This window comes from Salvelinus fontinalis, chromosome 11 (genome assembly GCF_029448725.1).
Source record: "Salvelinus fontinalis isolate EN_2023a chromosome 11, ASM2944872v1, whole genome shotgun sequence".
Lineage (NCBI taxonomy): Eukaryota > Metazoa > Chordata > Actinopteri > Salmoniformes > Salmonidae > Salvelinus > Salvelinus fontinalis.
Genome location: NC_074675.1, coordinates 22,947,471 through 22,963,737, shown reverse-complemented (window position 1 = coordinate 22,963,737; position 16,267 = coordinate 22,947,471). Strand labels below are relative to the sequence as shown.

Here is a 16,267-nt window from a genome sequence, read left to right as displayed (position 1 = left end):
GGACATTTCTCCAAAAAGTACGATCTTTGTCCCCATGTGCAGTTGCAAACCGTAGTCTGGCTTTTTTATGGCGGTTTTGGCTTCTTCCTTGCTGAGCGGCCTTTCAGGTTATGTTGATATATGACTCGTTTTACTGTGGATATAGATACTTTTGTACCTGTTTCCTCCAGCATCTTCACAAGGTCCTTTGCTGTTGTTCTGGGATTGATTTGCACTTTTTGCACCAAAGTACGTTCATCTCTAGGAGACAGAACGCATCTCCATCCTGAGCGGTATGACGGCTGCGTGGTCCCATGGTGTTAATACTTGCGTACTATTGTTTGTACAGATTAACGTGGTACCTTCAGGCGTTTGGAAATTGCTCCCAAGGATGAACCAGACTTGTGGAGGTCTACACATTTTTTTCTAAGGTCTTGGCTGATTTCTTTTGATTTCCCCATGATGTCAAGCAAAGAGGCACTGAGTTTGAAGGCAGGCCTTGAAATACACCCACAGGTACACCTCCAATTGACTGAAATGATGTCAATTGGCCTATCAGAAGCTTCTAAAGCCATGACTTGATTTCTGGAATTTCCAAGCTGTTTAAAGGCACAGTCAACTTAGTGTATGTAAACTTCTGGCCCACTGGAATTGTGATACAGTGAATTATAAGTGAAATAATCTGTCTGTAAACAATTGTTGGAAAAATGACTTGTGTCATGCACAAAGTAGATGTCCTAACCGACTTGCCAAAACTATAGTTTGTCAACAAGAATATTTGAAAATTGAGTTTTAATGACTCCAACCTAAGTGTATGTAAACTTCCGACTTTAACTGTACATAGCCATGGTGGCAGCAGTGCCCCTGAAGTACAACAGGTGTGCTCCATGTATTTTAAATGTATTTTATCCCCTGTGACGTGTGTGTCCCTGTAGGTACATAGCGGTGGTGGTGCCCCTGAAGTACAACAGGAACCAGTTCAGCCTGCGGCAGCTGGTCCTCATTACGGCCACCTGGGTTCTCTCCCTGGGCGTCGCCAGTCCTGTCATCTTCGGCCTCAACCAGGTGCCAGGCCGCGACCCCACCGTGTGCAAGCTGGAGAACGACAGCTTCGTGGTCTACTCCTCAGTGTGCTCCTTCTTTGTGCCTTGCCCAGTCATGCTCTTCCTGTACTACTGGATGTTCCGGGGGTTGAGACGCTGGAGCTCAGGCAGGAGGCGCTCCCAGCTGACGAGGGGAGGAAAACGGGGACTGTCCCTGCGCCTCAGCTCCGCCCTGCAGAGGGAAAACGCAGGGGTCAGGGCGGGGGCCAAGGAGAAGGTGGTGTACCTCATGCCCTCAGGGCTCAGCCCAATGTCACCGTCGACCGTATCGATGGCGTCGCCCACAGCGACCCCGGGGGTGGAGGACAAGCAGCAGGATGTTGTGGGGGCTGGCATGGCAGAGAGCGACCCCATGACTACACAGATAGAAAGCATTTCGGACGCAGAACCCACGGAGAAGCCGCCTCGGCAGGGGAAGAGCCGGAAGGAGAATGGGCTGGCCCACGCTAAGGCCACCAAGAGGGGGCGCCGCAACAGCAAGAGTAGCAGAGTGAGTGGGAGGGAGCGCAAAGCCATGAAGGTCCTTCCTGTTGTAGTTGGTAGGTATGTGTACGTGTGTGTGTGTGTGTGTGTGTGTGTGTGTGTGTGTGTGTGTGTGTGTGTGTGTGTGTGTGTGTGTGTGTGTGTGTGTGTGTGTGTGTGTGTGTGTGTGTGTGTGTGTGTGTTCGTGTGTGTGTGTGTTCGTGTGTGTGTGTGTTCGTGTGTGTGTGTGTTCGTGTGTGTGTTCGTGTGTGTGTGTGTGTGTGTGTGTACATGCACGTGTCTTCCAAGGTCTAATATTTACACAAATCATGTCAACAAAGGACATTTAGCATCGTTGGGGTAAGAAAACAGTGGGTTGCGGTGACCTTAAAAAGTATTAATTACATAAACATGGAGGGGCATGGAAATGAGGGGTTCCCCCACTGTGAGCAGAATACATAACCTCATAACCTGCAGCTGATTGTTGACACATCAACTAGGATTAAAGTGCAGGGCAGTTTGTGATTGTTGCTGTTTTGGTAATCAGTGCCTGGAGGGTGAGTGGTTTCACCTCTTCTCTGAGTATACAGTATATCCAGCTTCTCAAGCTCCAGTTCAGTGTGTTTCAATCTATAGCTAGAGGACTCCTACTCTCTCCAGGAGTGAGAAGAATCCTTTTTGTCTTCATTTGTTGTTGTCTAGTATTGTCTTTTGCTAGCTAGGGCCATCTACTTTACGTACTCTCCTCCCTTTCTGTATCGTATGACACTCACTGTCCCCTTTCCTCCCGGTCGGCTTGCCCTATCCTTCTGCTCGGTGGCTGAGTATGTCAGGTGAGCAAAAATGGAGGAAAGTTAAACTAAACTAAAATTAAACTTCTATCATCATTTCACTCCATCCTCTCTATCTTCTCTTCCTACGTAGCCACTGCTAACACCACTTTCTATCACCCCAGATTTCAGGTTTCTGCCTTTAACCTCAGGAAACTCTTTTCCACCTCCTCCCTCCTTAATCCCCCCCTCTCTGCGGAAGACATTGTCAACCACTATGAAAAGAAGGTAGACAATATCCACTCCTCATTCAGTCAGCCTATTGAGTCCACTGGTACGACTCACACAGAACTACCCTACACCTTGACCTCTTTCGCCCCTCTCTCTACAGATGAAATTCTAGTGACATCTGGCCGCTTGATAACCTGCCCACCTGACCCCATCCCCTCCTCCCTTCTCCAGACCGTCTCATTCCTAACTTCCCTCATCAACTCATCCCTGACCACTGGCTGCATCCCCTCTGACTCCAAAATGGCCAGAGTCACTCCCCTCCTCAAGAAACCAACACTCAACCCCTCTGACATAGAAAATGACAGACCGGTATCCCTTCTTTCTTGTCTTTCCAAAACACTTGAGCGTGCAGTCTCTGACCAACACTCTCGTTATCTCTTTCAGAACAATCTTCTTGACCCTAACCAGTCAGACTTCAAGACGGGTCTCTCAACAGAGACCGCTCTCCTCTGTGTCACGAAGGCTCTCCGCACTGGCAAAGTTGACTCTCTACTCTGTCCTCGTCCTCCTAGATCTATCCAATGCCTTGGACACAGTGAACCATCAGATCTTCCTTTCCACCCTCTCAGTGCTGGGCATCTCAGGCTCTGCACACTTTTGGATTGCATCTTATCTGGCAGGCCGCTCCTACCAGGTGACGTGGAGAGGATCTGTGTCTGCACCACATGCTCTCACTACTGGTGTCCCCCAGAGCTCGGTTCTAGGCCCTCTTCTCTCTATATACCAAGTCACTCAGCTCCATCATATCCTCACATGGTTTCTCCTATAATTGCTATGCAGATGACACTCAACTACTTTTCTCCTTCCCTTCTTCTGACACCTAGGTGGTAACATGCATCTCTGTGTGCCTGGCAGATATCTCAGCTTGGATATCGGCCCATCACCTCAAGCTCAACCCGACAAGACTGAACTATTCTTACTCCCGGGGAAGGCCTGCCCACTCCAAGACCTCTCCGTCACAGTTGACAACTTCACAGTGACCCCCTCCCAGAGTGCAAAGAACCTTGGCGTGACCCTGGACAACACCATGTCTTCCTCTGCAAATATCAAAGCAGTGACTCGCTCCTCCAGGTTCATGCCCTTTAACATCTGTAGAGTACAACCCTAGCTCACACAGGAAGCGGTGCACGTCCTAATCCAGGCACTTGCCACCTCCCGTCTGGACTAATGCAACTCGCTGTTGGCAGAGCTCCCCGCTTGTGTCAAACCCCTGCAACTTATCTGGAACGCCGCAGCACGCCTGGTGTTCAACCTTCCGAAATTCTCCCATGTCACCCAGTCCTCCGCACACTCCACTTGCATCCACTACAAGACCATGATGCTTGCCTACGGAGCACCAATGGGAATTTCCCCTCCCTACACTCAGGCTATGCTCAAACCCTACATCCCAAGCCGCTCATCCCAGTTAAAGCTCTTCTCTGTCCTTCCACCTCAATGGTGGAATGAGCTTTCCCCAGAAGCTAGGACTGAAAAGTCCCTGCCTATCTTCCCGAAAACACCTGAAAATCTACCTCTTCAATGAGTATCTTAAATAAGATATCTCTGTCTTATTCCCCCCCCCCTCCCCCCATAAAAAAAGAAATAATATTTTCCAGCTAGCAGTGACTTTGCTGATCATTTCTGTATCGTGGGAAAATGTACTTACTACGACTGTGATATGTGGTTGTCTCACTTATTTATCTTAAGATGAATGCGGTCATTTCCATGTAAAATGAGCCATGAGCACCAACATGTGAAGTTCCTAGGAGAATGTCAAATTGGGTGTAAAATGAAAGCTATGAGTACCAAATCCGTAACGGAAAATTCAGAAAAATCTGTCAGGAATTTCTGCAAATGAATTGGCTACAATGGGAAATCATAGTCACATAATAGTTTGGACCGCATAGGACAGTACAGTACAGTACAGTAAAGGAAAGTAGAGTGTAGTTCAGTACACAGTAGAGCACACTAGAGTTTAGTACACTATAATGTACTGTATTGTACTGTACTCTACTTTACTTTACCATACTCTACTGAACTATACTCTACTGTACACTACTGTACTCTACTGTTCTGTACTGAACTCTACAGCACTAAACTCTACTGTTCTGTACTCTATTGTACTCTACTGAGCTGATGTCCAAACGTGTGAAACATAGACGTCTGCGATTGGTTTAGATTTGGTCCGGTCCGGACCAACCAAATTTGGTCTTGTTTGGGGGCAGAGGTCATTCAAATAATGGCCAGTGTGTAGAATAAAACCCAAATATGCGAAGGAGGATATTTCATATTTATACTTTTTGTGTACCTATTTAGGAAACTATCTATTTTAGTTCAAATCAGGGACCTATGACGAAATTCCATTAGCACAATTCTGTTACCGGGTGTAAATCAATTCACTTACTGTAGTTCAATAACCAAAAGAATCATGTCATAAATGACACCCCATTATTTCTGCAGGCATCGTTTAATCTTAATTCAGAGCAAATACAGCGCCTTCAGAAAGTATTCACACCCTTTTCCACAGTTTGTTGTGTTACAGCCTGAATTAAAAAATGATTAAATGTAGGTTTTTGGTCACTGGCCTACACACAATACCACATAATGTCAAAGGGGAATAATGTTTTTCAAAATTCTAAACAAGTCAAGAAATATGTCATTTTATTTAGACGTTTTTGCCAAAGAGATCTTAGTCGTGCCATTTTACATCTAACTAAGATGTTTGGTGCAGTATTTCTCAATGAAAAAAAGTGCACGAAATTAAGACAAAGACTTTATCGGCTGGCCTCAAGAAAAAATGTTGTGTGCCGAACAATAAAAAAAACGTACCGAAGTCCAAAACTAACAAAAAAATGTCACAAATTTTTTTCATAATATATACACAAACCCTTCTGAACTTTTCTGTATTTAATTTTCAATAAATTTGCTCAAATGTATAATGTTCTTACTTTGTCATTATGGGCTATTGTGTGTAGACGATATCATAGTCTACACAACAGTGTTACGGGATGTCATAAAGCAGTACGTTATCATGAGGCGTTCTGGTGAGGCGGGCATTAAAACAACTTACCTAGAAAGGTACTCCTCTGATGGAATGGATGGATTGGAAACAACTTTTTATGAGATTCAGAACCGTGACCAAGTTGGATCAGGAAGATGGTGATGTGCAGGTCAGTTCCCTCACGCCATGGGCAGCGAGGCAGAGAACATTTTCAAATCGTTCACCTTTGCATCAGAGGATGAGGAAGCAGACTTTGATATTGTCGTGAGGAAATATACTGAATACTGTTTTCCCAAACGGAGTGTTATTCACGAACATGGCTGTTTTTTATCAACGAGCTTTCAAGTGAACATGCAACAAGTGTCAGAAACCAGGACTTTGAGAAAGAATGTGTCACACAAAATACAACTGAAAGAGAACACACAGCGCGCAGCATCCCAATACCACGTACGCAGAAGGTGAAAGAGGAGCTGTGCAGGATGGAGTAAAATTACATCATGGAGAAGGTGACGCAGCCAACAGATTGGTGTCCTGAAGAAAAATGGAAAAGTGTGTGGGTTTGAAAAAGAATAATGAAGCGTTGAAAAGATAGTGAATAGAACGGTTTATCCTACACACCTCGGATGAGATACTCGCAAAGCTGAGCAGAGCCAAAGTATTCTCAACAAAGGGATGCAGCAAGTGGGTTTTGGCAAATACTCCTACACTGTGACAGCAGAAAGTTGACAACCTTTATTACATCTTTTGGCAGGTACTGTTTCTGCCATTTGATATTTGGGATCTCGAGCCCTCCAGAAATCTTCCCCCCAAAAATTATGTAGACATTACAAGGCCTTGAGGGAGTCACCGTTTTATGGATGACATTTTGGTATATGCAAATACCATGGAGGAGCACGACGAGTGACTAAAAAGAGATTGAGTCAACCAGACTAAAGTTGAACAAATAAAAGTGTGTCCTCAGGCAAACACAGCTACGCTTCCTGGGACACCTCATTGACCCAATCAGGCCCGATTCAGAGAAAGTGGGGGCCATCTGGCAGCGTTTCCCCACCAGAGAAATTGCAGGAGCTGAAGAGAGTTATTGGGATGGTTAACTACCTAGGGAAGTATATCCCCAACCTTCCCACAGTGGGTCAACCACCGCATGAGCTCCTGAGGTCAAATACGGCATGGACATGGGATCACGCACACCAGGCAGTGTCCCAGCGCCTCAAAGAACTTCTGACGACTTCCACAGTCCTGACGTTCTATGACGGCAACAGAGCCATCGCAGTCTCAGCAGACACAAGCAGCTTTGGGCTTGACGGTGTACTACTACAGCTCCATGGTGAGGAATGGAAGCCTGTGGTGTACTGCTCCTGGTGGCTCATGGAGGCAGAAACCAGATAATCAGAGATGGCGCCGACAGAGATGGTCGCCTCGCTTCGCATTCTTAGGAAACTATGCACAAGCATTTCGCTACACTCGCATTAACATCTTCTAACCATGTGTATGTGACCGATAACATTTGATTTGATACGTGCAGATCGAAAAGGAGCATCTGGCGAGTGTTTGGGCTTGTGAGAAGTTTGAGAAATTTCTCTATGGCCTGGAGGACTTCAAGCTAGTGACAGACCACAAGCCCGTGGTCCCACTAATGAACAGCAAAGACTTGGATAATGTGCCTGTACGGTGCCACTACTCATGCGGCTGATGAGGTTCAAAACCACAGCAGAGTACGCGCCAGGAAAAACTATGGTCGTGGCGGACACTCTTTCAAGGAGTCTGTTGATACTCACAGAAAAGGAAACAGACACACACACATACATGGAGTGTTACATTGCAGCCATAATCAACAACATACCTACTACAAAGCCAAAAATGGAGAGCAGAGTTGCTCTCTCAGAGATGATAAACTACAGACAGTGATCAAGTACAGGTCAGGCTGGCCAGAACATGTGAGTAAAACCCCAGTCACAGAGAGTTTTTCCCTGTGGAGAGTGAACATTCAGAGTACACTGGTATGGTCACCAGGGGGAACCGCATACTAGTACCACAGACACAGAGGGCAGACATTCTTGATAGAATACACGACGGACATCAAGGTCTGACTAAATGCAGAGAGAGGGCCAATGCCTCAGTATCGTGGTCGGGGATCTCAGAGAAGAAAAAGGTCATGTCAATCTTGGCCCTGCAAAAGGAGCCACTAATCTCAACACCGCTCCCTGGCAGGCCATGTAAAATAATTGATCTGGATCTATGCGTGCATAACAAACAAAACTATTTGGTTATATCTGACTACTATTTAAGATTCATAGAAATACTACACATGCTGTCACGCCCTGACCATATAGAGCCCTTGTTTCTATATGGTGTAGTAGGTCAGGGCGTGACAAGGGGGTATTCTAGTTTATAATTTCTGTGTTGTGTTCTAGTTTATATTTTCTATGTTGGTGTTTTGTATGATTCCCAATTAGAGGCAGCTGGTAATCGTTGTCTCTAATTGGGGATCATATTTAAGTAGATATTTCTCCCACCTGTGTTTGTGGGATATTGTTTTGTGTTTGTGCATCACGTAGTCACGTTTAGTTGTTCGTTTATTTGATCATTTTTGTTTTGTTTAAGTTTCTCTTTGTATGAAATATGTGGAACTCAACATCCGCTGCGCCTTGGTCCCGTTCTTACGACAGCTGTGACACATGCCTACAACCACAAGCACACAGGTTGCCCTTAAGCTGAAAGGAACCGTTGCAAGGTATGGGATTGCAGATGAGGTCGTTAGTGAAAATGGGCCTCAATTCTCTAGTTCCGAGTTCCAAGAAATGGCAGAGCAGCTTGACGTTAAGCACATTACTTCCAGCGCTCACAACGCTCAGGGTAAAGGTCACACAGAAAGGGCAGTGCAGACCGCAAAGAGGATTCTGAAGCAGAAAGACCCGCTGATTGCTCTCATGTGCTACAGGTCAACCCCATGCACAACGACGGGAATGAGCCCAGCAGAGTTCCTCATGGGTAGAAAAATCTGAACGACGCTCCCAACCTTGGTGAGAAACCTGCAACCTAAGTGGCTTAACAAAAACCACACCGGGCTAAAGGATACAGCAGAAAAGAGGAAACAAGTCTTCTACTACAACCAACGTCACAGGGCTAGACCATGACAGTTGATACCGCCAGGAGAAACAGTGCTCACCAAGCTCGATCACCTAAAAGAGTGGACAACACCTGCAGTGGTAACAGGTGAAAGCGCCGCACCTAGGTTTTACGACGCCGAGATGCAGAAATGAGGAACACTACGACTTAACTGTCGCCACCTTCCGGGCAGTTCCCACCCCAACTGAAGGCATTACGCCTGCCTCTCCTGAGAGAAGAGTAAATACTCTACTGCCAGACAAGGGTCAAGAAGAGGATGTTTGAAATCAATGGTTTTTGTTCAGCGTTACATAATAACATAGCTTTACAGCAACACAAAAGAAGGATCAGATTTTTGCAATCTGAGACCACAGGGGATGGCATCAATATAACAAACCCTGAATGCTTGAAAGAGGCTGCATGCTGAGAAGGGGCTAACATTTTGATCATGTGAGAAAAAGGCTCACACTCCGTGGCTATGTATTCAACATTTGAAAACACAGACTGTCAAAATGCAGCGAGGGGAGACGGTGGTGTTAGCCGGTGTTGATGCTCCACAGATTTAGCATGATGTGTCGAGCGTTATGCTAGTGCTGTTGTGACAACAGAGGAATGAATAATGGCATCCTCCACAGCATAGTCTCTTCCCACAATGCCGGGCCTGTTTGCTTACTAATGCAGGACCGCATCCACTGACAAACCAACTCCCGCTGTGTCTGAACGGACAAAGCAGAGAGAAATAGAGTCCGTAGTCTATGTGTTGTGGATCTAAGCTGTATCATACCATATGTGTGAGTGCGTGCACAGGTGTGTGTTGGCGCGTGCTGAGTGAACGAAAGAAAAATAGGACGTGCGCACACCCATTGTCTACGTACATCTACGTACATCTACTCTGAGAGTCGTTCACGCCATAACTGGCGCAGGCCATGTGTACAGGCAGAGCTGACTAACTTTGCTCAGTGTGACAATGTTATCATGGCACGTTTGCCGGAAAGGTGATAAAGTATTACCGGCTAATTAGCTAGCGACCAAATATAGAGTTAACACATGGTGTAAGTGTCTGTGAGGCATCATACATCATAATAATGCAGCCTGCAGTACAAATAGAGGATGCTATCTCCTTGGAAACAGCCACTCAATTGCCATCTTCTACCATGGTTCACATGATCTGTGCAAACACTTTTTCGTGCCACATGCATTTATTCTACACACCCACAATCAGATAATACAAAACCAGTAACTCTATATGCAGTGAGCTACAGTCTGCCTGTCAAAGACAGCTTTTCCTCAATGGGACATCACATGATATTTACCATCTCACATTATACCAATATACTCGTATTAAACAAAACCAGTAACTCTATATGCAGTGTCTGTCATAAACACCTTTTCCTCAATGTCATATCACATTGGCATTTACCATCTCAGGTTATAGTAATATACTGTAGTTATGTATCCCTTGCCATGTATTGATTTATTGAAAAGACTGACTGCGTCCCCCCCCCCCCCCCTTCTTCTCCTCATCCCCTCTCACCTATACCAGGTGTGTTCCTAGCCTGTTGGACACCTTTCTTTGTGGTACATGTGACCAACGTGCTGTGCGTGTCCTGCAAAATTAGCCCCACTCTGATATCCGTGGTAACGTGGCTGGGCTACGTCAACAGTGCTGTCAACCCCATCATCTACACTGCCTTCAACGCAGAGTTCCGAAATGTCTTTCACAAACTTTTCTGCTGTCGAGCATGAGACTTGAGTTCTGAGATCTGGAACCTCTTTGACAAACTATTCATTGAGATAGGAGAACAATTATCTTTAAGGTTCAATCTGAGACCTGATTTCTAGAATGTTGCTCTCGACCATGAGACCTGAATTAAATGATCTTTCACAAAACTCCTCGGTTGCTGGATGTGAGAGTGACCCAAAGGGGTTTTCCTGGATCTAAGTGCTGGCAGAAGGTGAGGTTGTCAAAATGGATGAACAATACAGGGGACAACCTGACAGAATTTGACTGATGCCTTAGTTTACATATTGTGAACTGAAAGACAGTGGCTCACTGTATCTGATGTTTCTACATTGAAGTTGATACTGTGTGACGGTTTTTCGTCCTGTAAAATATTGCTTGGATAAAGAAGATGGTGAATACTGTTAATATCATAGCCCAAAGGCATAAAATATGTCAACAATGTGCACATTTAAGAACATGTAACTATTTGATATGTGAGTTTTGATTTCTCTCAGAATTAAATGTTGATGCTATGTATGGTTCTCTGTTTTGATTTAATAATGTGCAGGTTTTCTGTGAAAGTTCATGGTAATTTCTTTAGAATTGACTTTGTCTCCTTTTATCCTGAGGACTTGAGAGACTTTAGGGACATAGTGTGGCTCAAGAGGAACTTACATCATACAACAAACATGACATTTTCTATCTTGTGGATTACGGACATTGCCTGTAGATAATATCATGAACATTTACGCCCAAGAAGTGACAAATTACAGACTTCAGGGCCAACATTGTGGAAAGAACTATTTAAGATGATATCATGACCTATTTTGATCAAGTGCTACAAAAGTGCAATGAATTAACTGAGGTGAATGTGACAAATGTAAACAATTCTCTTTGTCGTTGATCGAAAAGTAATAAAACATGTTCCATATAATATGTATGCCATATTTCCCCTATGTAAGAAACTGAGAACGCTAGTCATAATCAGAATTAAATAATTTGGAATGACATAGATAAAATCTATTTATCCATGTCGCTGAGAGCGATACGGAATGTTGGTCGATCCCCTCATGTCAACAAAAGCCACCGAAGACACTGCTATATTACACCCACGGGAAATTATCATTACACGTGAAATGATCCTTGTCTGCAAGACATATGTTGCCAGCGAGGCTTATCGTGTTATCTACAAGGGGGAGAGAAAAACGCAATCATGCAATTTCACCTCAAGCGTAAAGGCCTGAGCCCTGAGCTTAATGAGCCGTCTGCTGTGGATGGCGGGACGCAGCTCTCACCCAGCTAGAGGGACACATACACCCAGAGATAGAGAGCTGAGATGTGGACCAGTGAGCCATACTTAGTGACCAGCCGCCATGTATGAAAACAATCTATGTAGATCTGATCCACAGCCAGCCACCGACCACACTAGCAATCTTCCCCACAGCAGGCCCGAAAGCCAAGGCAGAGCACCAAGAGTGATAAAATCACAGTTTGACATTTTAATCTCTGGCCATGCTATTATGACCTGACACAAGGAAATGTGACTCTTCTTAAACCATAAAGGCAGTCTGAGGGAAAATGGGCCATAACTCTGCTGTCGGACACCAGGGGTTTGCTAGAACGTTATCGCACAAAAACACCCATAAACGGACGGGATCACTGACGCTACCAGCCTTTCCAACCAAGCTGCATGAATAGAGGAGCAAACTGAGGTACAGAGGATATTCAGCAACTTTTGGAAAACAATGGAATGAAATAAAAAGGCTTCTTTAAATTGTTAAAAGTAGAACCAATATGTTTTGGCTTATGGCCTTTTTTTTAAACGGACGGAGGAGCTTTAAAATACAGTATTTATCCTTTGAAGACGGCATTGATAAATACTGAATCAAATCAAGGAAGGAATCCTATTGCTTCTATTGTTTTCATTGTTGATGCATTGTGCATTACAGAGAGAATCTCTTCCATCTGCTGTCTTTGTCACTGACTAAATAAGACAGAGTATTGAACGGAGAAAATAGGTGAGAAAATCTATTCCGAACTGTTTAATCTCCTTCTCTCCAATCCCTCTTTATGCCCATTAATACTGCGTTTTGGAGAGCTTTACCTCCTTTCCTTTCAAGACCCGTGGCCCTCTTCAGATAGACAAAAACTCGAGTACATCGCCAAGGCTTTGGTGATGTCCATTTTCACCTTAATTAGATCCATCCATTTCATTCACATAAAAAGTTATGTCCTGTGAGGAACATTTTGAAAGGCAATTTCTTTCCAAAGAGGTTCTTCAATATTCTCTTAAAAGGAGTCTAATTTCACTCCCTATTCCGAGCCCAAATCGACCACAAGTAACAGAGTGAAATGATATATGATGCTGTCAGAGCACACCAGGAGAAGTGAATAAAAGCAAAGTTAACAGGGCAAAGCATGTACAGTTAGGCAGTCAGAGGGATTGAAGTTCAGCAGATTGAAGTCCAGAATGGTTGCACACATACAGAGAAGATATAACGGGAGAGTCTGAATGCCTCACAGCTGTTATAAATCAAAACCCCGGCCCTCGGCATCTAATGATAGAAATAATTGAGCCTACAGTATACATTTGTAATTTCATGGACTGGATGTTCAACGTACAAAGCCAAAAGTAAAAATGGAATCAAAATATGATCAAGGATACAAGGATACAAGAATCTCCAACTGTATCGATTTATATGTCAAACAAACTGGGCTGATATGTGATAAATGCAGAAGGAGGAGAAGGGGGGGGGTCGATATATTGATGCCATCCCCTGTGTTCTGTTTTGGAGAAATGTGAAAAGGAAGGAAAAGTAATAACATACAGTATGTATGGATTTTCTCAAAAGCTCTATGTCCTGTCTGTCTGTCTGGTTTCTGTATGTCCGTCCATCTGTCTGTCATTCTGTGTGTCTGTCTTCCTGTCTCCCATCTCTAAGTTAAAAAGTTCCTTTCTTTTTAAAACTTGAAAACAAATCAGAATATTTAGCAATTCCCTTCTTTAATTAAGTATTCTCTCAACTCACAGCTGGTGCCTAAAACATTAGCATTCGTCCATACTTAAATCAACAGGAATGCATGAATGGAAGGTGAAATAGACCGTTTAAATGAGCCCACAACTGGTTATTGTCATTAGTTAAAATGCAAAGCAAAATGAAATCCTTTCCTGGAAATCAACCAAGATTGTGTAACTTTTTACTTTAATTGAGAAGTAATTGCACATGTTGTTCTTAAACGTGTGGATGAATGATTTCCAAAGTTAACTCAAGGAAGGCTGATTTAAGACCTGGGTACATTAACATTGGACTCAAGTGTCTGCTAACTCGTTTCAAACTCATAACAAAGCGTCTTGCCAGTTTGTCACTGTGAAGCAGAAACAGATATTGCAACCAGTTCAACAACTTTGAGTGGAATCAAAAAAAGTATACTTGAAGGACTTTTGAAGCAATCCACAGCAGTAGAAGCAATTTACAAGATGTCCCAGCTATGGTGGTGAAACCTAAATCCATTGGAATTCTTTTACGTTCAGGTTTCATAACAGGGCATTTAATAGCCATTATCTCTGTGCCTGTCCTGGCTGGACCGGGGCCAGGGCTAAAGGACATGACGCTATGTTCTCACTACAGGGTCTGTTGACACAGTGAGGCTTTGTGCCCACTGCTGAGTGGGTTAAAGAGGGAGAGATATGCAGCTGTTTTCCCATTGATGCATGCTCCTCCTTATCCCCGGCTTTGTTAGAAAGACAATCCAACGTATTTCTCGCTCTTTCATTCGCACTCTACTCCTCCTGAAATAGATTTGTGAGGATGGTGGAGCATTGCGTAAGCTCTCTTAGAGTCTGTGAGGAGCAAAGGGGGTGAGTCATATGATCTGTCAAGCACCCCTCTCTTGGCGCACAGATCCCTTTAGCGGGATCATTTTCGTCAACATCCGCTGAATTGCAGAGCGCCAAAACCAAAACACATCTTAGCTTGTCGTTAATCCACCTGTCGTGTCAGATTTTGAAAAGAAGCTTTACAGCGAAAGCTAACCAAGCGTTTGTGTGAGGACATCGATCAGCAGACAAAACATTACAAACAGCTAGCAGCAAAGTAGCTTGGTCATGAAAGTAAGAAAAGCAATAAAATGAATCGCTTACCTTTGATGATCTTCAGATGTTTGCACTCACGAGACTACAAGTTACACAATAAATGTTTGTTTTGTTCGATAAAGATTATTTTTATATCCAAAAACCTCCATTTGGTTGACGCGTTTTGTTGAGTAATCCACAGGCTCGTGCAGGACATGACGGGCAGACGAAAATTCCAAATAGTATCCGTAAAGTTCGTAGAAACATGTCAAACGTTTTTTATAATCAATCCTCAGGTTGTTTTTAACATAAATAATCGATAATATTTCAACCGGACGGTAAACTATTCAATACAAGAGAGAAAGAAAATGTCGAGCTACCATTGTCGCGTATAAACTAATCGAAGGACATCTGGCAGTCCACTGACGCAATGTGATAAATCTCATTCTTTTTTTCAGAATAAAAGCTTGAAACTATGTCTAAAGACTGTTCACACCCTGTGGGAGCCATAGGAAAAGGAATCTGGTTGATATCCCTTTAAATGGAGGAAAGGCAGGCAATGGAATAGGGATTTTTCAAAATAAGAGGCACTTCCTGGTTGGATTTCCTCAGGTTTTCACCTGCAAAATCAGTTATGTTATACTCACAGACAATATTTTGACAGTTTTGGAAACTTTAGAGTGTTTTCTATCCTAATCTGCCAATTATATGCATATTCTAGCATCTGGGCCTGAGAAATAGGCAGTTTACTTTGGGAACGTTATTTTTCCAAACATAAAAATACTGTCCCCTAGCTTCAAGAGGTTTTAACTCCCTCCCTACTCCTGTTTTCCCAATCAAACGCAATCCATCAGTTTACCAAAACACACCTATTTCATTGAAAAATCATTTATTTTCCCTAGATCAAGTTGTACATGACTGAATAATTATTTTTCCCCAAATCAAGTTATACATGTACTTTTAATCAAACTATACAAATTGATCAGCACGTTCGAACGCACAGCATCATAACTCTTGTTGGCACCCTGGTGTTGGTCCACTGAGAACTACAGTCAGTCTGTGATTCCATCTGCATTTTCTATCTCCCTATCGACTGAATGGACAAACAACGACTGAGTGGCATATTGAGCAGAACACAACCCCACTGCAGGGGGGCTCTTTATGCAACTGATTATAGTCTACTGTACTGTACCTCACCACCAATCAATCAGTGTCCCTAGGAACTCGTTATTAAACATACAGTGCCTTGCAAAAGTATTCATCCCTCTTTGGCGTTTTTTTGTTGCATAACAACCTGTAATTTAAATGGATTTTTATTTGGATTACATGTAATGGACATACACAAAATGAAAAAAAGAACTAGGGAAAACTGGTGTGTGCATATGTATGTATTCCCCCCCTTTGCTATGAAGCCCCTAAATAAGATCAGGTGCAACCAATTACCTTCAGAAGTCACATAATTTGTTAAATAAATTCCACCTGTTTGCAATCTAAGTGTCACATGATCTTTCACATGATCTCAGTATATATTTATTTTATTTATTTATTTCACCTTTATTTAACCAGGTAGGCTAGTTGAGAACATGTTCTCATTTTCAACTGCGACCTGGCCAAGATAAAGCAAAGCAGTTCGACACATACAACAACACAGAGTTACACATGGAATAAACAAACATACAATCAATAATACAGTAGAACAATCTAAAAACAACATGTTCTGAAAGGCCCCAGAGTCTGCAACACCACTAAGCAAGGGGCACCACCAAGCAAGCGACACCA

General features: G+C 43.5%; 1 protein-coding gene across 3 annotated transcripts in view; it reads left to right on the top strand.

Moving 5' to 3' along the window:
• LOC129865308 (D(4) dopamine receptor-like) overlaps window positions 1-11,356 on the top strand; it is a 28,586-nt gene extending 17,230 nt beyond the window's left edge. For 2 of the 3 annotated variants that reach the window (XM_055937983.1, XM_055937982.1), the window contains 2 exons: window positions 915-1,621; window positions 10,237-11,356. In XM_055937983.1, the coding sequence (XP_055793958.1) occupies window positions 915-1,621; window positions 10,237-10,439 (910 nt within the window). In that variant the 3' untranslated portion in view covers window positions 10,440-11,356. Of the gene's footprint in view, window positions 1-914; window positions 1,626-10,236 lie in introns of all 3 variants that reach the window. The other variant, XM_055937984.1, reaches the window with a different exon arrangement.
• Window positions 11,357-16,267: the final 4,911 nt, after the last annotated feature.